The sequence below is a fragment of the Vanessa tameamea genome, chromosome 13 (assembly GCF_037043105.1).
Source record: "Vanessa tameamea isolate UH-Manoa-2023 chromosome 13, ilVanTame1 primary haplotype, whole genome shotgun sequence".
NCBI classification, from domain to species: Eukaryota; Metazoa; Arthropoda; class Insecta; order Lepidoptera; family Nymphalidae; genus Vanessa; species Vanessa tameamea.
The window spans coordinates 9,125,342-9,152,986 of NC_087321.1; the positions used below are offsets into that span (position 1 = coordinate 9,125,342).

The 27,645-nt window shown below is 32.9% G+C and overlaps 3 protein-coding genes across 3 annotated transcripts; 2 read left to right on the top strand and 1 right to left on the bottom strand.

Moving 5' to 3' along the window:
• Positions 1–550: 550 nt before the first annotated feature.
• On the bottom strand, positions 551–7,711 carry LOC135193593 (uncharacterized). The gene is made up of 11 exons (XM_064216684.1): positions 7,574–7,711; positions 7,086–7,153; positions 6,612–6,721; positions 5,653–5,883; positions 4,536–4,650; positions 4,379–4,442; positions 4,188–4,311; positions 2,989–3,124; positions 2,016–2,162; positions 1,229–1,365; positions 551–820 (listed from the first exon to the last, which is right to left on the bottom strand). The coding sequence occupies exons 1-11, from the start codon at positions 7,665–7,667 to the stop codon at positions 631–633; spliced, it is 1,416 nt and encodes a 471-aa protein (XP_064072754.1). The 5' UTR covers positions 7,668–7,711; the 3' UTR covers positions 551–630.
• Positions 7,712–7,843: 132 nt separating this feature from the next.
• LOC113403471 (uncharacterized) lies at positions 7,844–19,100 on the top strand. Its single transcript, XM_026644031.2, has 12 exons — positions 7,844–7,995; positions 9,266–9,339; positions 10,204–10,328; positions 10,765–10,953; positions 11,310–11,424; positions 13,339–13,390; positions 14,551–14,653; positions 15,537–15,675; positions 16,289–16,423; positions 16,650–16,807; positions 17,681–17,820; positions 18,402–19,100. Exons 1-12 carry the CDS (start codon positions 7,854–7,856, stop codon positions 19,067–19,069), a joined length of 2,040 nt encoding a protein of 679 aa, XP_026499816.2. The 5' UTR covers positions 7,844–7,853; the 3' UTR covers positions 19,070–19,100.
• Positions 19,101–19,551: 451 nt separating this feature from the next.
• Positions 19,552–27,631, top strand: LOC113403475 (uncharacterized). The gene is made up of 10 exons (XM_026644036.2): positions 19,552–19,812; positions 19,885–19,982; positions 20,068–20,253; positions 21,170–21,284; positions 21,648–21,720; positions 23,380–23,527; positions 24,133–24,268; positions 24,333–24,485; positions 24,877–25,037; positions 25,781–27,631. Exons 1-10 carry the CDS (start codon positions 19,723–19,725, stop codon positions 25,950–25,952), a joined length of 1,332 nt encoding a protein of 443 aa, XP_026499821.1. The 5' UTR covers positions 19,552–19,722; the 3' UTR covers positions 25,953–27,631.
• Positions 27,632–27,645: the final 14 nt, after the last annotated feature.

Below are 27,645 nucleotides of genomic sequence, written 5' to 3' on the forward strand. Positions count from 1 at the left end.
AAAAAGGTCTAGCTAGACTAGGCTGCAGATTCCCAGCCCTGAATTCAAGTCATATATATAAACGACTATTTTAACTTTAACTATCATTTAAATGTAAAGCGTTCCAAAATAGATTGAGAATTAAAATATATTTTTTATCGAATTTTCTTGCATAACAGCATTCAGGACACATTTTAATCTAACCTAACGCTCTATTTAATCTAAAAAAGAATTTTAACAAATTTGACTTAAACATTCAATATAATAAATACTTGCATCGCTTTTAAGCTTTACTTTCATGAATACAATCTTTGCATCCCGACTTCGTACGAATAAAATAAGTATTCCAATTTTCATGTGCAAATTATAACTTCAAAGGATAAAGACTCATACAAAGTCAAGCCACCACAAACCCCAAACCCTTATATTGAAATTACCAAATTTCTTAGCAGATTGTTGTATCAGTTTTGGCTGTGCGTTGATAGTTAGTGACTTGTTTATTCTTGATAGCTATTAAATAAATGTCTATTAGTATTTGTAATCTTTTATTTAATTATACAATATAATTTGCGATTTGAAGTCTTTACAATCACGGTATATTATTTAACAATTTTCAACTAACGATAAAAATAGGTTTAAAATGATCCATTGTTAGTGACAATACACATTAACATTGGATAACTTTTGGTCGGTCGAATTTCTGAACTTAACGTACATATCCAGCAGATGCCCTTCTAGAACGTTAGGTACTTTGTTTATTAAGTAGCCATTAACGAATGCGTTCGCTGCTCTTCGATCGTGTACATGAGTTTCCATCTCAATCACCGAGTGTTCCAATGTTCTGAAAACAAATGTTTTTTTCTTATTAAAAATCCTATTGTGGTAAATAACATCCTGTTTATATCTCCCTGGTGGACTAAGACCCCTTTTCCTTTTGAAAAGAAGATTTTAGGTTATCCCCCCGCGTTGCTCAAGTACGGGTTAACACATGTAGATTTTTTCACTACTGAGCACAAGATAGACACACAATGAGCACATGAAATTATGTATATTTAAGTTCAATTGAAATTTTTAATCATTTCGTTCAAGAGAAAGTTGTTTGTGAACGATTTATGAACGTCAAAAAATAAGGTAATAGAAAAATTATAAAGATCTCTTTTATAAACAACTATTTATGTAAATTTGAAATCTTTGATAATATTCTATGGAATATGAATGATAAAAGGACATTTTATTTCTTACACTTTACCTCCAGTTCATAAAATCAAAAGTTGGCTCATACTTTGTCAGATCAATTTGAAAATTAACTGTGACATCTTTAATTTCAGCGAAAAATTCGTGCTCCGCTTTGAAATTATGATCATCAAATGACAAGTGTCCGTTAACCTGACAACGAAACGCTACTATAATTCAAACACATATAAATATGTAAGTAAACATTTTAGTCGTGGTAGAACTTATATACAGCCAGCCAAACTTCTTCCCATCAATAAAACAGGTAGTCAAAATTTTTCTTTTTTATGGCAACGGTAAACGGTGAACGGCGGATTAGTATTTGGTCCACCTGATGGTAAGTAGGTAAGTCTCCACCGGTTATTTGGTTTTCTCTACATTGGTGCTGTATGAAATTTAAGCCATTTCATAAATATCCAAAGCGCCACCAACCTGGGAAACTGAGATGTTATGTCGATGATAGAACATACGATGAGCGGGTGCCCTAATACGAAGTAAAGTAATAATCTAATCGAAAGACAGAATTGCAACAGACCTCAAAGGACTCGACGCTTCAAACCCAAAATCACCTTTCCAATCACTTCTCATAAAGGCTTAAGTGATTTAACACTGGGTCACTCGCATACTTCAGGGAAAATGCCGATAACTAAGAAACTAACACCGTCAATCTCATCAACATATAAATTTAGATTTATACCAGTGCCTATGGACAGAAATGCTTACCATACACTTACCATAGTGTGGGGCATTTGCAGGTCTACCTTTCTGTTATAAATATGAAAGGAACTTGTTTATGAACATACCATTATTGAATTAAATCTAATGGCCTCTGCTATCATCGGTGTCTGAAACTTGAATGGACCACCAGACTGTGCTGAATACAGAGTGTCCAAGCCGTTTAGTGTAACATTATACACTGAGATACTTAGCTTGCAGATTCCATCGGGACACTGAAATTTAATTTAGTTAGCTTACAGCTGCGTTCAGTAAATAGTATACTAATTCCATAGTTTAAGAAAGATTTGCAAATAATCAAAAATATAAAAATTGATTTTTAAACAAAAACAAATTAAATGATTAAGATTAAGACTTAAGATATATGTATTATCTAATTTAATTAAAAAAAAGTCGTGTACAAACCAATAGACAGTGTTGTGCAGAAATGTACCATACGTTATGGAATATATTTATACGTGTGTATACTTTTATACGTGTATAATTAGAAGGGTTACAATCACTATAAAAATGACGAACAGACAGACAGTTATGACAAACAGAAGAAAATGGTACGGTTTTGTCTTTGTTATTTATATAAAGTGTTGTAATTGGTACACTTGAATTTATAATTTATAATTCGAACAGCGTAACGTCGTGCCAGGAATTATTAAAACAACCGAATGTGCTCCTTTGGCTTTACCACCTTTATACAAAAATAATCGGAAGTCAGTTTACGAACTAGTAAGGTTAATTTATTGTTCACGGCGTAATTTATTACTATGATGATTAACGAAATTATTAATAATGATTTATAGAAATGAGGTATTGGTAAATAAATCACTAAGATAAATATCATTGAAAATAGTTATTATATGGCACAACAGCCGGGCTACGTGCTACTTGTTAGCAATAGATATTGTAGTATTACTATTGTATGTATATACATATATGTCAATTGTAGCGCGCTCTGGATATACAAATGATTAGCAATTATAATTTCAAAGCATGAGGTAAATATGTATGTAATGCAATACTATGCTTTGTCATATTATTAATTACCTTATAATTGTATGAGACCTCTAATGGTTCCATTTCAATGGATTCTTCCTGATATGCTAAAGTCACATTATTGATGTTTCGTACAAATCTCGTCGTATTTTTTGTTGTCTCCTTAAATATGCCATTTTGATATTCACTGTGTGTGAAGAAATCATAAATTTGATTATAATGACACAGATATTAAAAGCAATATATATATATATCATAGAAAAACGGCATCTAGTATGGGAAATATAGAGATGTCAGAGAAGATCGAACGAAGACTTTGACAACGTTAAAGATTAACAAGCACAAAAAAAAGTATTAAAATTTGTTTTGTTCGAGGTAAACTAAATTTTGACATTATTATACGGTACATTATCTCGCTATCGTGTTTTAAATGATTATTTTAACTCTATAGCTAAATGTATTTTTTTGTATTGGCTGTAGATACTGAGGTTTTACTCCCTCGTTGGATCCAGTAATAATTAAGCTACTATTTTTTTCAAATCGGTCTGGTTCTTTTCAAACATATAAACCAAATAACTTTATAAAATTGATATCCTTAAATACAGGTATAAATTTAATAGATTTCCAACGGATAGATGAACTGGTTTTAAATATAATTTCTCAAATATTTGAACCTTCGGCTGTGGCAAAGGCCGAGAATAGAGCCGACTTCGACTACGTTCAAAAATAAACAGTGGAACACCAGTTAGAAACAACAGATCTTTGAATTTATAATCAAATTGTACCACTACAGATATTAACAGTTTTCCTGACATTTGAAACAAAATGAGATATTTACTTCTTTTCAAAGCATATACTAATTACGGGAGAGAAAATACTGCTTTCATTATATTAAAACTCTTTAACGTAGGTACTGAAAAGCAGTTTCTTTGTTACTTCAATTAAGAGAAAAATATATCATCTACATATTATGATCAATATTGTCGTCCGACATGTTGATTTTACTAATTCAGTCAGTACGCACGTCTGGCACCGGCGCTGTCCATAGACCAAGAGACCAAGTGCCTCACTCAATAAAGGAACACACTGACAGATACACCATAAAATATTTTTATGTCCATCAGACGACTGTGTAACAAAATAGGTGCCCGTCTTATATTATTTTCACTTCGACGACAGACGTCTGACCGCTGACAACTTGTCATTCTAATAATAATATAAATATAAATGAGCTTGTAATAAATATTTACCGAAATTTGGCTAAGTGATCACCAAATATGAGCGATGTATTGACATAAGTAAACACGGCCGCTTGCAGTTTCGGCATCAGCTCTCCACGTATCGGCTTCGTCAACATAAACTCAAGCTCTTTACCTTTAAACGTAAATAAAGCATAATATATGTCCGGATGTCCATATTACATTAAATCAAAATGTATTACCTTGCTTTTTAGAAAAATATGGCGCTATAACTGGTTTTTTTATTCCTTGAGATTTCGAAGATATCTGTTAATAATATACACACATACACATTTGTATTTTCTATTACAACATGTTACTGGTAAATGCTATTTTGTAATATAACCGAAAAAGTTTTACCTCGACGCTAAATGTGCAGTCCTTCACTTGAAAGGTGTCATGCCCTAAGTTAATCGACTGGCCACTCATTTTTGCCAATGCAAAGCCAACCAATTTACAATCATCTGCAACGATTCTAAAATAATACAACGATTAAAATATATTGCTCAACTACTAGTTATAATTATAATATTGAGGGCTACAATATTTTTTCCATCCGGTCGTCTGGTATATTGCTGCCAAGGTTCTGGTAAACTTGTAGAGATTTTGGTAGGAAAGCCAACTAACTATATTAAATAGGGCGACGTACTCTCTACAGACTACATATGAGGTCTGACTTCACCGGATCATTTTAACATATACGTCAACGACTAACGGCTATTATTGAAAAACAGATACCAAAGTCCATTTTCATATTGGTACCAAGGTTGTTTACGTATATGATAGCTACACTGACGACATGATGCCCGTAAATAGTTTTAGAAAAGTGCTCAATTTTGTTACCAGCTTGCTAAACACCATGGGCTCGAATAGAATGTAGTGAAAACAGAAATGCGGTCCGGTGACGGTTCCGCTAATATTTTCGAGACAATAAGTCAGTTCGCGTTTTTAAAAGTTTTAATACTTGAATCATATTCTCAAAGAAGACAACGGCTAACGCGATATGAAGAGGAGAGCACAGGGCTCTCTAAGTGCGGGCTAGCATGCTCAGAGCAGCTCGCGAATCTGTGTAAGACCTTACGTAACCGGATGTAAAGGTGACCTTGTTCGAAACTTTTTGTGGATAAAGTTTACCGAGTAACGTAGCTACATTACAGTAAGAATAAGTAAAACCAAGATCGAATTTGAATGAAGCAGTCATGTTTATGTAGAGCTGATGTTTTCAACTGTCCTTGACTTCTTCGCCATTCTCAAAGCAAGGACGGTTTCGATAATGCAAAGATCAATACGCACTACTCATTCTGTTTTTACTGCTGTTGTTGAGGATCTTTTATGTAGTCGGCATCGGTGCGTGATCAAAAAGTTTATTTAGATTGAATTTTCTCGATTTATGTATTATTTTTATTTATTTTATTTACTTTTTAATTTCTATACATTTTTTTAACGATAGGTGTGATTGATTGCATTGTGAACTTACGCTAACATTCCAGTATTATCAACTTGCTCGTAAGCGAATGGTGATTTTTCATATGGATTTTGAGGCACGGTACTCAAAATATCAGATTGATTTCTGAACAGCATGTATGAAGACTGCACTATCATCTGGCTAAGACCAGCCTCCACCTTCAAGACATTGGACGCGAGCGCGAATGTAACCTCCGGCATGTTGAGATGAGGTATGCTCGTGAGGGACACATCAAATAAAAGCCTATAATAGACGAATAATTTTAAACTCCATTTGTATTTATAAAAAATAAGAAAATTTAGTTAAAGTGTAAAGTATATGTGTGTACATTCTAAGAATTTGTTTGATTAATTAGAAAACGAAAAAGATGTAGATAAAAAAAAGTAAAGTAACAGCTTGCAAGTGTCTCATTGTTGGACAAAGACCTGCTCTCTGTTTTGAGAAGAATATTTGGAGCTCAACATGCTCACGTGTAAGATTTTCATTCGGCGTATACAAATTTCCTGATAGATAACGATAGATGATACGAATAAAACACATAAAAGATTAGTGGTGCTTGCCTGAATTTTAATATGGAATCATGATTTAAGAAAAGGGCAAGACAAGGAAATAACGATCCTTTAGACGGACATGAGAAGCTACGTATTTTGAAATTCCAAATAATTAAGATGACGGGTGTTTTGAACTAAGATTTATTTAATAGTGTTATGACTTATTATATTAATATTATTATGACGAAATAAAAAATATACAATATATATTTTTTTACAACCAAACCAAAACCTACTATAGATTTTAACATATATCCAAGTCAAGTGCTTTGACACTTTAAATACAATCATAAATAAATTGTCACTTACACAAAAATAACACATGTATGAAGTAATATGCCTCGTGTATGAAGTCATTGCCATTCTCAATTTCTTTGTATAATAAAAATTTCATCAGCAATCGTAAAAAAATTCACTTACACATCAACGACATTGTCAGTTAAAAATAAACCTTTAGCCATTCGAAACGAGTCCGCCGCTCGCCTCACGTATACGTTCATCCCTCTATACCCATAGTTATCCTTTAACGCCTGAAATTCAAACGTTCCATTATAAACCAAAGTACTTCGTACATATTTTGCTCACTATTTTCGATTGACTCAAATAAACAATTGACAATCAGAAATATGTCTCTACGATAATAGTCCATCTTTGCGTAATATTTAATTATTGTTGACCTGCGGACATGGTTTCTGTTTGGAGTTCTGAGCCAAAATCGCCAAGACCTTGTGAAGTTCGTAAGCAACAAATCACAAGAATGGTTGTGAAAGAGAACAATTAAACACAAAACATTAGTTCCAGTTACTCGTGTTTGGTTTTTTAAGTAAGCGTATGTCGTGTTACATTCAAATTATTTTCTGGAAATATTTTAATGAAACATTGTCATTAACTTACCAATACGATTGCGTTTTCGAAGGATTTCCTATTTCCCTGCCATTGTTTTTGTAAAGCCTTAAATACATCTGCAAGTAAAATCAATATCAAGCTTTAAAATATATTTTTATTATTGGATATGTGAAAAATAGGGCTCTTGTAGGTTACACCTCTGTACTGTCATTTGTTGAAAGGGACCATGGGTAGAAAGAAACGTCACAGTAGCATGCGCAAACAATTACGTGACCATTTTTCCTGTCGGCACAACTAAAAGCCATTAAACTAAGAATTGAACTACGTGACCATTGCCAGGCGTTCTAGACATAGACGAGGCCCACATAGTCCCCCACTTCATATGGGTGAAATGCGTAAAAACGAGAAAAAAGAATGTGTGGAAAAAAGATATAATTAGTGATTTTTTTTTAAATATCTGGTATCTATCTAGTTATTCTATGAGTAGTTATTTTATCGAACTCATCCTTATTGATTGATTTGGAATCATTTCTTACCGCTTGAAAAATACTGCTGAACTTTTCCATCTAATGTTGCAGGCTCCACACTTAATATACATGTCACGTACCAAAAAAATAATATTTTGCACATTTATGTTTTTATAAACAGTAGTGAATGTCGAAAATAAGATTACTTTATATTCTTAACGTGGAATTTTAATTAAAAAAACGGAATAGCAAAGTTACTGATTGCAATATAAATGATTTGTGAAATTGTTCGATAAAATATTAAATAAAAATTGATAATACCATTTCTCATATCACTTTTTACAAAACAATGACACGGAAAGCAATGATTTCGAATAAAGAATTATTTGCGATTGGAGTTTTGGTCATAAATGTAGTCGTTCAATGTAAAAATGACTGCTGGACTTCTTTCAATGCAAAGGAACATTTCAAGATCATGGACGCACTTGATGGTAAAACTTCTGGATACATTTGTGTGAATATACATTCATCGACTCGTTACGAAGTTGAACTACAAAGAGTTAACATGTTTCTTATGAAATGCTATTACGATAAAACAAGACATATACTTTAATTATACAAGAATGAAACATTTTTGAAATATAGAAATAAAAACTGATCCATTTATACCTAACTCTACATATTTGTAGTGCTTTTATATTCGTTGCTTAACATATAACTCTACATAGCTGAGAATAACACGCAGGGCTGTAAAAAGAAATTAACGAAACTTCATTTTAGCGAGTTTACTAATTTCAATATAAACTTTTTTCACAATAAATAGGCAGGCGGGCAAACAGCCCAAGTCACATTCATATATCCCATAACCATTATCGCTGTAAAAACTGTAAAATAGTAGTATATTTATATCTTCAAAGCGTTACTAACTGTAGAATTTTAGATACTCCTAGTATCCTTTGCATATTTTATACTTTTTTATATTCTTTTCAAACTAAAACAAAATATTCATGTGTGATGTTAATGTTATGTAACACTTTTATTATTTGCCGAACATATTTTATACTAACATTGTCAGTCATCTCTCTAGCAACACAGAAAATACAAGTATAAAGGGCAATCATTTTGTTCTTGGAAATAATGTTCCGATTTGACTTACGTTATTCATCGAGTATTGATTTGGGAAGACCAGGATGAGAATCGTTAACATGGAGCCGCTAATACCTAATAAATCAGAATAGATAGATTTGTTTATCTAATATTTAAAACCGTAATCTTTGCGGAACATGCAAATAAGATATTAAGTTACATTTAATAATACACTTATCACATCCATGGACATTGGTACTGTATGAAATATTAATCATTCCTTATATCGCCAAAGCGCCACCAACCTTTGGAACTAATATTTTAAATTGCTTGTGCCTGTGCTTACACTAATATTACACTAGTATTGCTATTTGGCGGTAGAATATCTGATTAATCTAACATAATATATCATTGGTGAAGTAGGTTGAAAAGTGACTTACGACGGTAACAACGCGTTTTTAAAAGCGTGTTTGTAACCTTTAAATGCTACAATTATTATAGTCCCACTTTCTTATGGTATCTCTACTGTTTTGCTTTACTGCCTACCGAAATTAGCACGACTCTTTCAGACGATCTAAGAGATAAGACATTTCGTATACATAATGAATGGTTCTTACCAATTTTATGTCGATATTAATGACCTGCTAAAGGGACTAAGCGATTAATATATTACAGATCGTTACGAGAAAGTTAGAAGAAATTTTCAGCGAACCGTCGGAGGTCAAGAGTTTGATAAAGATATGCTCGTGGTGAGTCTAAGTGTGTAATTTGTTTAGACTAGACAGAACTTACGACGATCGTAAAAAACGAACAAAATTGTCTGTTAAAACGAGTTCTGTTAAACTGTAAACATAAAAATGTAAGTCGTCCGACGATCATAGCGAACGATCAGGATTTATTGAAATAAATGATGTTTTATCTACGGCTATAAAATTTAATACTTCAATAAAATTTTAGAATCTTCCAAATTCGTTAAAGTAGTATATTATATTATTAGTAATAGTATATTATTTTATTCTATTTATGTAACGTATTATAACATGATTAACTTTTCTTAATACATTTAATTGTACATTTCTTAGTTCTTCTTCATCTTATCACTGATGGAAAGTAAATACTATTTTGTATTTTGTTTTCTTGTTCTTTTATTGATAATCATAATTAGTGGTATTCTCTAAATTGTAACATATTACAAAATTAACATTTTTTTTTTAAATAATACCTATGTTACGTTAGAATTTTTTTTTAATGTCTAAGCAAAGTATTATTAGTAAACGGGCAGAAAGTTATATTTAGAAAAGATAATCTATGTATATATAGGATATATATTAAGAATTTCTTATTCAATTTATTTATTACCTTCCTTACTAAAAAAATATCTTTTGAACATTATAATTTTAACAAGAAGCATTTAAGAAGTTAAATATTGCTTCGATGTGTAGGGCTTACATTGCATATAAGTTAAATGCAATAACGCGATCGGAGTCAGTCGCGCAACGTAATTAATTGTGAATAAACGTATGTCAAGCAACGTCGCAGTTTCACTTTATTCCAGACACGGTACTTAAAGATCTAACATCACAATTTTTACTATTGTTATGACATAATCACAGGCAATGTTAAAAAGCCGTGGAATCGCCTCACGTACTCTCGACGAGGCGCAAGGAAACCAGAATGTGATTCCCGCTGGAATTAATCTTGGTGGATACTGCATGATGAAGATGCCTAAGTCTGTCCTGTAAGACCTAAAATTGTTTTAAAACGTTCATATTACAAAACACACAGCACTCTCCATTTCGTTTTCTCTAATAATCCGATGAAATGGCAAATCCGGCACGACCGGAACTAATTCAGACGCCGGACCAACGGATTTAAGTGCTTCGCTACTTGCAGTGTAAGCAATGTCAATTTATAAAATATTAGTAATGATTGCTTGTTGTATATATGTTGCTTATACAATTATACGTACACGTCGAATGTATAATTATAAATTGACACGATAGATATTTGATTGCAATAGTATTAACTTTATGAATCAACAAAACAAAATTTCTTCGGACCGGTTGTCAAGATTAAGATTAGGTCGCGACCAATTTCAAAAATAATATAATACTTCAAAAATCCTTGTGCCCTTCGAATATTAATAATAACAACTATATTGATTGGTATTTGAGGTTCTTCCATCGAATGAAGCTGCGCAACAACACAGTGTTTCGTGTGACTGATATCAACAACGACTTCGCGAATCTGATAATGAAAGCCTCTATCGGTCTGAACGATCTCCATCTCTTTGGCTCTTATGATTTGACAATTGCCACTAAGCCTGGATACCTTGCCTATGAACCTACTTTCGGACAAATAGAGTAAGTATGAAAAAAATATTATTACATTGGGACAGACATACGTACACTATACTTTATTTAACACGCCTCAAGCTGATGAGATAAGAGACGAGAACTTTTATTTAACATTATTTAAGAATTATGTACATAAAGGACTCGATAAAATTATACTGAATGATAAGGGATGTATAAAATATTATACCTTTAAAACTGCTTATAAAAACGTATTTAAATATAAAAAGTTTTATTCACACTTATATGAATGAACACGGTTATATCGACCTCTTGCTTAAAACAGTAATTATTTTCATAAAATAAAATAAAACGCCAACAATCACTATGTTAATCAAGTAAAATTCCACTTCATTTGTTTTTAGACTTTTATTAAAAAATGTAAGGTACAAAATGGAAGGACGCTATCGATTCTTGACGAATAGATTATGTATTGAATTGATCATTTCAGAAGTGTTAATAGACGACATACTTATGATGGTAAATATTATTAGTATTTTAATAGTCACAGAATCTGTGAAAATCTAGCAATATTACCTGTAGTCGATTCCAATTGCAGGAGAAATAAAGATTAAAAAACCACTTGACCTTGAATTAAAAGATGGTTCATATAATAACAAATCTATGGTTTGTTTATCTTTTCTTCTTCCATTGGAATATACTATACGTATTAACAGTATCTAAAACGGGATATTTACCATGTTTTTTATTTTTATTTGGTGGAGCTCGATATTTCGATATAGGTATGTAGATGACGTATTTGCCATCATAAAGGGGGACAGTGATAGTGCAACGAATTGCTTAAATCATTTGAACAGCATCCACAGCAAAATTAAATTCACCTGTGAAATGGAGAAGAACAGAAAAATGGCATTCCTTGATGTTGAAATTGGAGTACGTATGGACGGCTCTGTGAGCCATACTGTCTACAGGAAAACAACGCATACCGACCGATATCTTCATGCTAACTCACACCACCATCCTCGACACTTAAACGCTGTAGTAGCATCTTTGACCAATCGCGCATATGACCTTTGTGATGAAGACCACCTACAATCTGAGCTAGCACACGTTGAAAAGGTCCTACAGCGGAATGGATATAAAGTGGGAAACACAGCTACACGGGATCATAAGTTACTGCGATAGTACAGGGTTGAAAGACAACCAGCATTTATGCCATATGTTAAAGGAGTGACAGATAAGATAGCTAGAGTCCTGGGCAAATATGCGGTGAAGACTATCTTCACTCCTTTCAAGAAGATAGGGCAAATGTTGCGTTCACCTAAAGATAGCTTTCCCCTGGAAAAACCCGGAGTTTACAAAATCGACTGTAGTTGTGGTAAATCCTATGTTGGACAGACGAAACGTACGGTATCTTGTCGTATCAACGAACATATCAAGGCGGTAAAAAACAATGATACCAAGAAATCAGCCATCGCGGAACATCTTCTGGAAGCCGGACCGAACCATTGGATCGAGTTTCATAATGCTCAGATACTCGCGACAGAACGCCATTACATACCCCGACTGGTACGAGAAGCCATTGAAATTACTAAATATAGTAATTTCAATAGGGAAGATGGGTTTCAACTGTCAAAAGTATGGAATCCAGTGATAAAATTATGCAAACCCTTGAATAATAATATAAAAAATTCGCGAATCGATACGGTGAGTTTCGTTTGTAAAACACGGGATCGAGTTTCGAGTGTAAATAAAACAAATAGTAGGGGTGAAAGTGACAGTGGTAGTGGTAACCAGTGTTTACGCAGCAAACGTACGAGAAAGGAGGTAGTCCGATATGGACACTTCTAATGCCGTCAACATCTACCCGCAAACGTCAGTCTCGTGAACAAGACATTCGTAGATAATGTCGAAATATCGAGCTCCACCAAATAAAAATAAAAAACATGGTAAATATCCCGTTTTAGATACTGTTAGTAATAAAAATAACCATGTTAATTTAAAAATCTTACTATACGTATATTATTGAAGTAAAACTTCATTAGATATGATGAAAATAAAATTTCATGGTCGAATTTAAGTACAACGTTTCAAAAATGAAATATATCTGACACAAAGTTTCACTTCGGTCAGATATATCAGATGATCCTAACAATTTTATTAAGTAAGTTCCGCCTGTTTTTTTTGTTTTTCGTGACAAGTCGGTCTTAACTCGATTGCAATATTATAATATTTCGAATACCGATTCGATTAATTATTATTTATCGATACAGATAAACTGTATGTAGAATATATTATCGTATTTTTACTTTTCAACAACCAATTCTCGTATTTTATTGGCTGTATTTTGGTGTTGCCATTTTTACATTTAAAAATAATTTTATCGTGTTTATAAAAACCAGTACCATTGAAGATTAATCACTTTTATTTCAGTACAAAACTAAGAACTCTACGTCATCGGTTAAACTACATCGGAAAAACATAAGTAATAAAATTTTACTCGTAAATCATAAATCATTAATCACTTAATACATTATATTAGATTTCTTTGCAGTCTTCCATGTTTTAATACTATTTTGGAACTTTTTTAATACTCGTTATTGACGAGTATTAAAAAGAGTAATAAAAGTAAATCTAATGTTCAATCAATGTTATTACTATTATTATTAGAGCACTTTCTACTTGTTAATCTTGATAAGATTGAGCACTTTACACTAGTTAGCTTTGAATTCTCGTGTTTGTTTTTAAGCTGTTAGAAAATTATAATGCATATCTCTACGGTCTATTTATTCTCCAGGAAATTATATGATTCCGAACTCACTATGTATATAAGATATATATATTTTTATAATAAAACTGAACGTTACGACTGACAATTTATGATCTCTGAAAACAGGATCCTAAATTAATTTAAAAAAATAAGCCTGCTTTACTCGAAGCTCGAAATACACATAACAAGACGCTCATCACTCTGTAAAGGTGTTATTGGTTTTACGTACATATCATCCCGCAGGCTTTTGGCCATCGTTTTTACACGAATTTATAAACACACTCGCGCACAGATTGACATAAATCTATACTCTAATATTTAGTTGCATCTTATACATATTTGTCCTAGTAGACGATAGCAACACGTAGAAGATCGGTTATGGTCTTATTTTGAAGGGGTCCAGCCGTAGATGTGCAGATAAATAAAGTGGATTCTTGATTACAATTTTATAAATTGTCATGATTTAAGAAATTATTAATTTTAGAGAGCGGAAAAAAGTTACTGATCGGGTAGGGAGCGGAGTTATAGCTGTTTAAAATAAAACAAACGTAAAACGTTCGAACAGACGTCGTCAGTTTACAGTGAAATTAAATGAAAACAAAACCTGTCATAGGTTTTGAAATTCCTAAAAAATCTTTTGAATAAAAGCGAGGTTTCGCGGGAGACCCACTAGTTTATTATAAATAGTGAGTCCTCCTGAGATATGTATTGTAAAATGTATTTTTATTGTACTATATATATTTATAGTAGAATTTTTGTAGCTACTAAGTTACTGTACTGTTTGGTATTATTTCGTATATAATTAAAAGAACAAAGTTAAACATTTTCACTTGGGCTTAACATTATCATGTAACACATAAAACTTAATCCCGCAGATGTATTCATCGAAAGATTACAAGTTGACTTAGACAAGTGGCTAAAAGATTACTTCAACGACTATCTCATGTATTACGTAGCTGCAGATGACGAGGAATTCTTGTAAGCTGTTGATTTAAACATAACATATAGTCTTACATCATTATAGTCTACATTCTGTGGGTAATCTAACCATCTGCACAGGCGATATGTGTGTGAATCAGTGCACTCTCAATTCGTTCATGTCAGAATCCGGTTGGAGGGCAAAAATCAGACGCAGCACCACTGTATTTTACCAGTGGAGTGGTAAAGAGCCATCTTCTAGACTCTGGACTACAACTAAAAAATTATGATACAATTAGATCCAGGAGCTTGGGATGTGTTAAGCTAGTCAATAAGCCGGCGCCAGACATGTGCTCATAGAAGTGGTCACTTCTTTGAAGACTAAGCTTACACATTTGGTCACATGTTGTCGTACCTGTCAGACATATGTTCAAATCGTTTCGTGTCGGTTTTTTAGCGCACATTAAAGTGATCAAAGTTTGAATGTTTGTGTGACTTGTGCGATGCCGAGTTGCGTGAGCGGCGCCTTGACAGTTGTCGTGCGCAAACCTATATAATTTATGGGTAAACAAACTAACGATGGAGTGGAGTACCGAGAGCGTTTTCGATTTTAAAGAATTGACACAAGGAGAGCCAGACATATGGCACTCAAAAGAGTGATCAAATCTTTGAATATTATATATATAATATAATATTAAAAATAAAAATAAAAATAAAAGCCTGAAAGGCCGGCAACGCACCTGCAAGCCCCCCGGTGTTGCAGATGTCCATGGGCGGTGGTAGTCACTTTCCATCAGGTGAGCCTCCTGCCCGTTTGCCACCTCTAACATAAAAAAAAAAAAAAAAATCTCTTTAACAATCACAACTCGTTTTAAAATATATGTATGTATTCTATTCTAAGCGAAAAATTATGAAAATATTAATATTTGTATCATAATTACAGGAATTACAATCGGGAAAAGACAATAGCCCTTAACAACTTCACAGATAACGCAATTAACACGATTATCAAACGTATACACCATATAAAAGCGGACGCCGTGCAACTACCCGCGTTCACTATATTCGTCACCAACGACAAGGTAAAAGAGCTTATTTAACAAAAAAAAGCATTATTCAATTCAACTCTTATTTTAATGGCTTTTGGTTGTGCTGACAAAAAAAAGCATTATAACAATAGTTTTAAAATAAAATGTACGGTGCAACGGCACTATTGAGCTGTCATTTTTATTTTTAAAAATGCTTTTATACAAATTAAACAATAAACTATAAGAAAAAATATAAGAACTTTAAATTTGATATTTTTTTATTAAATAGTATAGACTATAGACGTAATTAACATCAAAACAAGATCAACTATAAAACTACTTAGCCAATATACATAAAACTTATAGCAGGAGGTACATTTCGGAGGTTTTAATATATGAAATCATTATATAAATATCTGCGCTACACAGTTTCATCCACTTTCGTGACAAACGCAAACTTATCATTATACATGGTGTAAATAAGTCAAGAAAAATGTGAAAAACATATTAAATATGAAAGAAATTTTAACTATAATATTGTGATAAGGATTTAAGTGTTTAGTCAATGAAATAGCCATTTCATTGAAGACTTGAATATTTAATTTTACAATTACATTTAATGAAAGTGAAGCGTTAACTATGTAGTAAATAATTGATGTTTTTATAGGAAGTCCGATTGAGGGACGGAGTATTACGAGGGCTGGATAGTATTTACAGACGGGCGATAGCTACCGGCACTAAGGACAAATTATTAAAAGATATTAGAAAAGTTGATACTGTAGTCGGCTTCAGCGATTTGAAGGTATGTTAAATACTTGCTAAAAACTTGTGTTTTTGAAATTCGAATGTATATTTTTTTTTTGAGAAATTTCTATCCTTGTTTTTAAATAACTATAAAGAACGCTTTTTTAATTTAGTTCATATGCTAAGACTCAAAGAACAGAAACGTTCGTCGATAAAGAATATTTAAGCAAAAATATCTTGCTCTTTAATGTCTTAATTTTAATTACTCCATTATTGAATTTCAGCTAATATACAGATATGACGCAATCCTTAAATCTGGCCTACCCCCTGTTACCGGTATTCTGATATTGACGGCGGATGAGTTGACTGCACATATGGGACTTCGTTTGGTCAAGACACCAGACACAGCTGATTTGAGCTTTAGATTCTTGGAACAAGCAAAGTAAATTGTAAACTTAATTCACATTTTATATAAATAAAAAAAACAACATTAAAGTGACTCGGGCGCATAAAATATCTGTCTATAGCATAAAAATTAACACATGAAAAAGGCAGAAATATATTAATTTTATTTTTCAAATATTTTTACTAAATTAAAGTTAATGCTCTTTTTATATTATATATTGTTACTCGTTTTATATTATATATTGTTTGTTATTTTAATATTTAGAATCTAAACATTTACCATAACTTAGAGCATAACTTATAAATTCTATTCAGACTAATCACCGAGTCACTGGTCACTAAGCTACAAACATTTAAATGTCTATGAACAACTTTTTATTTTATTTTCTGTTAACTAAACTAATTGTAACGTCACAAATAAACTTTGCTTGCATATTTAAGCTTATTCTGCCAATGTACTTTAATTTAGAGGTTATGGAAAATTACATCGACACCAATCTTTATAATCTTATACAAACTGAAAACTTCATGTATTAAGGATCATTTTCGTTTCGCGTGGTTTCGCAATTTGCGATGGCAATAATGTTCAAAATCGTTATCGCTGGGTTTCAAATTGTGATGCGGTGATAAAGCTAGGTATAGTGTTACGGAGCTACCATGAATTTCGGTAAATATGCTCATGCGTCATAACGATAGAGATGAATACGAATCGATCAGATCCAGCCATTTAAGGTCCTATGTCACTAAATTTATGTATGGGCTTCAGCACCTCAACTTTATAAAAAAAAAACCAATGGTACTAAATCATTCGCGTATGGCTAACTCCTAGAATAATGTTCACTTTGCTGATGAATACGAAGCATTTTTTTATTGATTAGGTTTTTTTTTAAAGTACTGTTTTTTGTTTTAGGCCAGAATCTTTAACCGTGGAAGGTCCAGCAAATAGAATGATATCGAACTTCAAATATTTGCTTGAACGCCATATAATTGCCATTATGAGTAACACCTTGATGCATAATATAAATATGCTTGGGACATTAGACAAATGCAGTAAGATTTTTTTATTAAACATATATTTTTTTAAGATATAGACATGCCCCACGTTTTTATCTAAGTTAAATATGGTTTATAATTCATTTTGTATTTGGCGGTGTTGGCAATACAGAAAACCATCACGAAAACACCTGTATGTGTCTGAAAATCTACCATATGTGTATTCAACAAACCATATGTAAGCAGTATGGTGGAATAGGCTTCAAAAACCTCCTCAAAGACGATCACTCAAAGGTTATAGGCCTTTATTTATACAACACTGTCTGCCATACTTTTCCAATCTTTAAGATCATTTAGATTTTAAATTTGAACTGGTAGTAAAATATTTATTTTCAAAGTAGATAAGGGATTTTAAAATTAATAATTCGAGGAAGTTCGTGATTTAATCAGACGGCAAAATATCGTTACGTTAAGTACAAATTATACGTATTTGAATTAGTACATGCATATCGCTGCGTTATATTTTGAACACCGACACCAAATATGTTTATTGATAAAATCAAGCGAAATACGTTAAGTTCAAACTACTCGATTCACATAATAATCCTTGGAACTCAATACGAATAAACTTTTTTCAGTTCCGTTACTTCCAACGTTTAAAGAACAAAGTGAACAGAATCCTTCTCAAGAAGAAAACAGAGAAGATAATATGTTGGTAAACATAACTAGTTTCTTTGAAGCAGCTTTGGAAAAAAGTAATATATCACGAGATGATTCTCCAGCTCCCACATATGATGGGTCGGATGAACATCGCCCTTTTAACAGCAGAGAAGATAATATGTTGGTTAATATAACCGGTTCCTTTGAAGCCGCTTTAGAAAAAAATAACGTATCAAGTGATCATTCTCCAGCTCCGATGTATGAAGGGTCAGATGAACATTACTCTGTTAACAGCAGAGAAGATAATATGTTAATTAATATAACTAGTTCCTTTGAAGCTGCTTTAGAAAAAAGTAACGTATCACGTGACAATTCTCCAGCTATGGTTTATGAAGGGTCAATTGAAGAACATCCTAGCAACAGCAGAGAGGATAATATGTTAGTTAATATAACTAGTTCTTTTGAAGCAGCTTTGGATAGAAGTAATATTACACATGATAAGACTTTGACAGGTGTTAACGGCCCTAGCGAAAATGAAAATACAGTGAGGAATTTTAATTATTATCATAGACGACTTCCGCTAAGAGTCGTCCCGTTAAAAAGAAACGTCAACCACTTTAAAAAATCGGTAAAACAAAACACGTAAACATAATTAGTACAAAATAAATGTTGTGTCTAATAAACTAAAAAATGTGTTTTTTATTACTATAACTAAATAAAAACATTTTATTTTTACCATTATAAATGAAATGTACAATTTACCTTAATAATAATAATCAAACAACGAACGTCTTGACGTTAAACCATTCGAGTTGATACGGTTCAACAAGCATAGCCCCGCCGCTTTTTATTAACTTTTGTTATAGATACGACGGGGATTTCATTGGCCGAGACGTCACTATACATCCGTTCAAAAACTTTATAATTATAAAAAAGCCTTATATTTTCTTGGCCCTAATTCTCAACTAGTTTTATTTAGCAGTCAAATTACGATTAAAACATGTAAATGTTTATAAATATTGCTAATTGGATAAATATATAGTAATATAAAGTAAAATCTTGATAAGATTGCTTGCTCCGACATTGACTCGATAAACGTCAATGTCAGAGCTAAGTGACAAACGGCTGTTATCAACAAAGCAAGCAACTGTCAGTGAAATCATCTGTACATTATAAAAAGTGTAGATGTTGTGGCATTTATCGTCAATATGTTTCGAAATTACTTATGGTTATGAGTTCATTATTAACGTTATACATATCTAGGTAAAGTAAAAAATTCCAAGTAATGTTTTTGTTATAATGACGGAAGAAAAAACTATTGATATAGAGCAAGAGCTCGATGAGCTCTTGACGAAAGTACAGCCGAACCTTCAGGACGTTATTAAGAGAGTAAATATTATCTATTCTTTATGGATTAATAACCTTATATTACCGATATAATATCCAATTATGTACTTGCAGAGTTTTACGAATGTCGCGTTGCAACAGACTAAAAATGGAGAGCAAATTAAACCAGATATTTTGGAAGACGTCTCCTATTTTGCCAAAAATACACAGGTGTACGTAAAACAAACATCATCATTAAAACATAAAATTATTATCTTTTATACAAAATACATTTTAAAATTAAAAAACATCTTTTAGGAATTTAACCAGATTAGAGTTACTGAGGCCTCCAACATTCCACATGCAAGCGGTATCCTTAGATCTGAAATCAATGGGGCTAACTTTGCGATGCTCCCTCGGAGAAGTAAATATAAAAGGACTATATAATGCATTTAATGAGAACCTCTATAACCTCATACCGGTCATGGCTGAAGGACATGTTCTGTAAGTTTTTATGAATAATTACTTAATTATGAAATATAAACAAACAATTTTTTACTAACTACTCATTAATGAACTAACTAATTATCTTGTTTTTAAGTGTGAGTAAAATGTTACAACTAAATTTAAAACAAGTGTAAAGAAAGAAATGACCTAAAATTGTGCACATACTTTTCTTGCTTATGTATTTACCATTAAATCAAGTATAATAAATAAATTTTAATAAGAATTTCATTATACCTAAATAACTTATATATAGTGTTACTCAAGCCTGTGCCCGCTTGAATATAGTTTATTATTTTTATTTCATTGTCTCATTGACTCTGATCTGACTATAGACTTACTAAAACAATGATTATTTTTTACAATAGGTCTTGCGATTAATAGAAAACGGTTTGTATAAACACATTTATATTTATTTCAGCAGTTATTATTATTCTCTTGCGGGTAACAACTTTTCAACTGGGGTTAGTGTTGTGTACTATATAAGTGCATTATGGCCTATGTGCCTGACACTTAACATTCCTAATATTGCTTTTGTTGATAATTTTCCAGCACCATGAGCTGTTAAGGTTAAGCTAAGTTCTGATTCTATTGATGGATGCACTTTATTAAAATATTTATTATAATACCTACCAGCTGATGAAAGAAGTTGTTACTGTTGCTGCCCTGGGAATCAACGTTGCAGTGTAGATCTATTCACTCTTGACTTTCCAATCTCTCTATCTTAGACTTCTCATGCAATAAGACATTTGGAAACCACAAGTGTCACTCACACCAATCCAATTCCGTAATAACTTAACATGCATGCATTTGTGTGTGGATAGATTTACAGACCAACATTACGTTTTTAAATTATCTATTTAACTTAATATTAGTTGTTTTTTTTTTTAATTTTAATGTTAAATTGTACTTTCAGTATATCATTGTCAAATGTGACTGCAGACGTTAATGTGGGCTTGGTGATTGAAGATGACGCATATTCGTTCATTAATCCTGGAATAGAATTCACTCATGATGAAGTACTTGTTAAGGTAATTTCGGAATATATTATTTTTATTATATTAACAGACTGTTAATGTTGCTCAGCTAAGGACTCTCTGTAAGAGGTTTAGAAATTATCAACCATGTTCCAATTCAGGTTTGTAAGAGATTCTCACTTTCATCTGACATTTGCAGGCTTGCTCACACACGTCATCACCGCCAAACATATGATAAACTATTCTTAACCCAAATATAGCTCATGATATATATATAGGAGCCCGGTTTTGAACTCGCTTTATTCAGTTTTAGATTCACATGTTACAACCACTAGACCAACTCGGCTCTTAATACCCATATAACTAATTAACATTTACTATAAACATCTTCATAAATTTTCCTTTCATGTAAAATAGTTATCCTGGCCGTCGCCGCAGAGAAGTGGAGGTTACGAATTCATAACAACCGAGCAGCTCGCTAAGCATATAGGTATGTATTACAAATACTATTATAACGTAACATTTGAGAAAGTAATGCAATAGTAACTGTGCAATTATATTATTTTATGAAACATTTCTTAAATCTACGATTATTTTTACAGTTATTATAATTTACAGTTATGTATCTAACCCGGTGATTAAAACGGCAATTTACAACATTGAGTAAAATTATAATTTAACTACATTTTGCTATTTATGAAATTGTATTATAATAATATTATTCATGTTTGCAGTAACGTTAATATTAATACAGATACCTACCATATGGTTTTTTGTTAGGCTGAAATGGCTGACTTACTTAGACCAAAAATATTACGCAAACAAACACATGTTGTATGAAATAAACAACATCTCATAGTGCAGTACTTTTAAATATAGGAACCAATTTGCTCAACAAAATAGTTTCTATAATTATTTTTTATATTTGAATATTTAAAAAAAATATTTTAAAAAATCAACGTAATTCGTGCTATTTTATCGGTATAAACGCAGCCTAACTTCAACAGCCCAAGGCAAAGGCAGTATTTATCCGCCACAGGTGCGAGACAATAGTTATTTATTCATAATTATTCCGTCTCTTCATAATCGTTTACATATGTAACAGTATATTGTTATGATAACAGAAAAACACAATATTCACTGGTTATCGATTATTACTAAATAATTTAACACCGGCCATTAATACCGATAAGAAGTTAATGTACGTAATTTATCCAATAATTTGTTGTTGATGTTTTGAGAGATTTTATATTAACAGACATTCGTTTGCGATGACGTAAACTTTTACTTTTTGGAATTTTGTGGTTCTTGCAATTTATATTTTAAGATATATATATATATATATACATAAACATATATATAATTGTGCATATACGTTTGTTTTTATGCATCTCTTATCGTCTCTCGTTTAGTATATTTACAGCACAAATTGTTATATTAACACAAACCCAATTAGTACACAGCAGCAGATACATTATGATTGGATACATCAACGATTCTAGATAAGTTACATTCGATTGATCAATTCGTTTATGGTAAACACCAAAATATATAAGTATATACCAAAATATATCGCTTTGAATAAAAATAGCTTCGACTCGAATTGAATATATTTCTTTAAGCTTTTAGATTTTCAACACAAACTTACGTTAATTTTCGATAAATATTGACTCTTAAATGGGACGTCGATAAACCCAATTGAACAGGAACAATTTAATTGCCCAGTAAACGTTCTTGTTATAAAGTTAAGTTTTCTTTTGAATGATTTACTATTGAATTGTTTTTCCCCTTGCAGTATCTGACGTATATAAATCATTAATTTAATTTTTAAATGGACCAATTTGATGTTCATAAACAATAGGTAACGCTGCAAGAAGTTTAAGCCACTTCTCATACCGAAAATGGCAACTACTTGTGGGATCAAAGATGTTATTTTCCTGATATTTGTAGTTATACTTCACTCTTTTTTCAAACCGAAACACGATAATACTAACAACTGCTGTTTAACGGTACAAAAAATATGAGTTGGTAACTGACGGTTACGGCAGACGGGCTACCACAGATCCTAGCACCAGGTCTGAGTGTCGATTCTTTTTTTGTTAAATAACTTATCTAAATGGAACAGTTGTAAAATGTTATTTAATTGCAGATGACCTGCCCCTTACCGCTGCGATATCAATGCCCCTATTCGCCTTACTACGACATAAATTACAACGACACTTAAAGCAAGTGTTACGGCAGGCCACCAGCGTCTCAGAAGTGATGTGCTGCAATCCAAGTCTGCTGGAGGCGTATAGGTAAAAACATTTTTTTTTTTTTTCGAACAATTAGGCGGTATTATATAAACTTAAATATAAATATAGATTTTGATCGCTTCTTAGGGGTCCGTATCTTAAAAAAGAAAACGAAACCGTTTTCGGAACACTCTCTCTTTGTGAAAATGAAAAAGCGGCCTAGTGACGCAATGGCCCCTTTTTCTCTGAAACGCGTGAAGATATCAGTTGAAATTAATATTAAATACTCAAACCTGGAATCCCTCGGAGCAGTAAAAAAATCAAAGTAATCTTCTAAATGAACGCAATCAAAATACATTTCTTACTTTATTAGCCTGTTCATGTTGTATATTTGGACATACGCAAGGGTATCTGTGTGTAAGGGTAAATGTGTAGCACAAATAAAGGAAAAATTCATAGTCATACACTACGAGGAAATAATCCCAACACCCATGATGGACGATGGAATTATATACCAACAATTTTGTACGGAACCCTCGTAAATCGAAATATTAATTTCGCACAGTTTTTTTATCGAAGTATTGTCTATGTTAGTAGTCCTTAAACTAAACCAAATTAAAGTCAAATACATTATTTCCTAGATTAAGGTTTTTCAATTTGATCTCCAGCTCGATGGTTGACCGAATAGCGGAAAATGGTAACAGGGTGGTCGATCTGGTGTTAATCAATATGAGGAGAACGTTGCTGCAAACTTGCCGAGAGGTTCTCGAGCTGCCGCCGTTACATGCCACATTTTTGCATAAGGTAATAACATAGGCGGATGATCATAATTCTCAAGGATTGGTTTACAATATTCTTATGTTTTCAGATAGGTTCAACATCATTCATAGGTAAATTGGAAACGGATACGGGCTGGATTAAGAACTTAGCGACCATCAACAGGATCAACGACGTGAGCGTTTCGAGACCAGACCCGCTGAAGACAACGTTCCACGTCACCCTCAGTATAAAGGATTTACAGGTAGTACTACTTAGAAATATATAATATTAGTACAATTTTACAATTGTCTTTGTCTGAATATCTATGTCTAAATCAAAGAGAATAGAACATAGAACTCTTTGATTACTTTGTAGTAATAATTCTAACATATATTGTGTCATCAAACAAGAGAATAATGATGATCAATAAAATTAGAGCTAAATCAATATGATAAGAAAATTGAAAGTCGTATTTTTTTGTGCATCACTTAGGTATTTTATTATTTTAAAATAAATGATTGACCTTGGGGTTTGCTGATTTGTCTATAGATCTCCCATGTGGTGGGCTCAAACCCCGCATCGGGCCAATATAAATTAATTAGGGTTTTCAGACAAAGATACCTTTGTAAAGTCGTCCAACCGATCGGTCGCAGGTGGGCTACGAGGAGTACCGCGTGAAGGCGATGGGCGTGTCGTGCGGCGGGCGCGTGTCGGCCGCCTTCCGCGACAACCGCCTGCGCCTCGCGCTCAGCGTGGGGCTCGCGCGCTGGGAGCCCTACGCGCAGCTCGACGACCTGCGTCTACAGCTCCTCGAGTACGTGCGCATACACTTACATACACACACATACACACACACACATACACACACACTGGAAAATCGCAACGGTTCAAACGCGTTAACTACGCGTGCTGTTAAACAAGAGCACTAACGACATGTTGTGACGTATGAGTGACGCAATGACATTGCTGTGTGATTGAAGAATGAAATACAGGTAATAGACATGTAGCGTATTTAGGTTTATGCATACATTGAAACGTCAATAATTTTGTCGATGGTATGATTTTGACGTATGACGTACTTCCCTTCTCGTGTGGGCCGCGGTAACGTGTGCATTGTGAGTGCGCCGCACTTCAAAATTAGCTAGTGTAACGGACTATTATCCTTCTCCTGTAACATCACCCATCCCTTGGCTGTTTTCTTCGAGTGTGTGAAGACCAAGGGAGCGCTCCCAAGAAGAACGTGTAACAACTCCCCCTTTTTACTCAACTACAGTCCACTTATGTCTCGCGCGTACATGACATTATAGTGGGCTTTTCTAGGAGGTATTCTGCCGCCAAATAGCAATACTTAGTATTATTGTGTTCAGGTTTGAAATGTGAGTGTGCCAGTGTAACTACAGGCGCAAAGGATATATGTAACATGAAAAAAAAGTTACTTTTAAATCAGTAAAAACACAATTTCCTTGTGGTCGTTACAAATTATCAATTTAAAAAAGGACCCATTACGACACAACACAAAGTAACTCGAGCAGCGAGCTAACAGTGCGCGGTCGGCAGTGGCATGGACATGCACGCGAGCGGGCTGGGCCCGCTGAGCGCGCTGAGCGCCAGCGTACGCGCGTGGCTGCGCGGCGCGCCCGTGGCCGCGGCGCTCGGCGCGCAGCTGCAGCACGAGCTGCGCACGGCGCTGGCCGAGCTGGCGCTGTGGGACCTCGCGCGCGCCAGCTAGCGCCGCCTCGCCGGGTACGCGCACTCCACTCACCTTTACTACATACTTGCACTTGTTTTTGTAACGCGGTATTGTCTTTGTTATGTGTTCGTGAGACAATACAGTACATAGCAATATTGCTTAGATATATATACATTCACAAGGATGCGTCTTTCCACGTTAAAATACTCGTAAAACTTAAAAACGAAGGTCATATAATCTAATTTGTATTATTTTTTTACTCTTATGTCAGTGGTCTCATACACAGTAAAGCTGCGCACGATCACGAGCACAAGCATGTAAATGGTCTAATGGTCTTTGCAAAAACATAAACTATCTTATTATTAGTATCTCGTGTACCCTTTATGGCGACGACCAGACGACGACAACATCAAAATCTTATATTTCATGACAAAATTAAAATCCATGGTGTGGTGTCCCCCATGGTTGCACTGACTGGCGTGTCGAGAAACTTGTAAAAAAGGTCCTACTTTTCGGGCTGCGTAGTGCACGTCTGAACGCACAATAAGACTTCTGGTGAGCTCGAACGTCACTGAACGCCGATTTAACGTGGAGGGTCGCGCCTTCTAGAGTGAATATGCGTTTGATGTAAAAGCTTAGTTCGGCTCTTTAATATTCCTCTGTATAAATTCTTGTCTGTGATTTTAACGAAACCATAATCGGGCTGACAATTTAGTTTAATAAGTAAATATAATTAATTCAGAAGCGTTCCTTTTATCCTACATAACTAGATATTATATCATTTTATCACTTCAGTTAGTACTGTCAGTCAGTTTTACCGATTAAATTAAATTAATTAATTATTTTATTTAATATAGAACCTCATAACAGCACATTGTCTGTCAAGACATCTTAGGAAATGAATTTTATTTCAATAATTTAATAATAAAGCAATAATATTGATATTAATTTATTTATTTTCTATTCAATTTTAATGCTCACTGTTGTAAAAACTTGGTATTAGAGTGTCCAACCGATGTTACTAAATAAATTGTTGTTATTTTTTTTATCAAATAATAAGTGATAACAGTTCACGAATGGAAGGTGTAATTATTTTTGTTATAATTTAAGGTATAAAATAATTATAAGTCCCAATTTTGTGAACAAAGTATGAAACAATAGAGAAGTAAAAACACTTACAATACAATAGTAATTCTAAATACGAATTTATTTTCTTTATAGTTAATAATTTATTAAAATAAAACCTTATTTTACATTTCACTTGTCCCAATGTGCCAACAATTGTGTCTGGGTCAAAATTTATATTTAAAATTAAACAGAAAAATATTTTTTATATAATTCTTATTAAATACATATTGTTACCTGAGGATATTTTTTCTCATAAAATAGATTATAGTATTAAGTGAATACGTGAAATACAATAAAATTAAAATTCATATCTAATAATAAAAGCAATAATAGCGATTCACTTCACTTCGATTGACTAGACATTTTTTCTGCACCTGATGTATGATTGTACTCATTTATATGACATATGTTTGTAATTTTGTTAAGTTTATATCGCGCTAATTAGATCTTTGTATAAAAATGCTGATATAAAAAAATTATGTATGTATTAAGTTTGGAAATTGTATGTATTGTAGGTTGTGCCTTTTTCTGAGACTGTTGGATTTGTTTTAATTTATACAGTTGTTTAATAAAAGCCAAAATGTGTTAAATATTTGTTTTATTT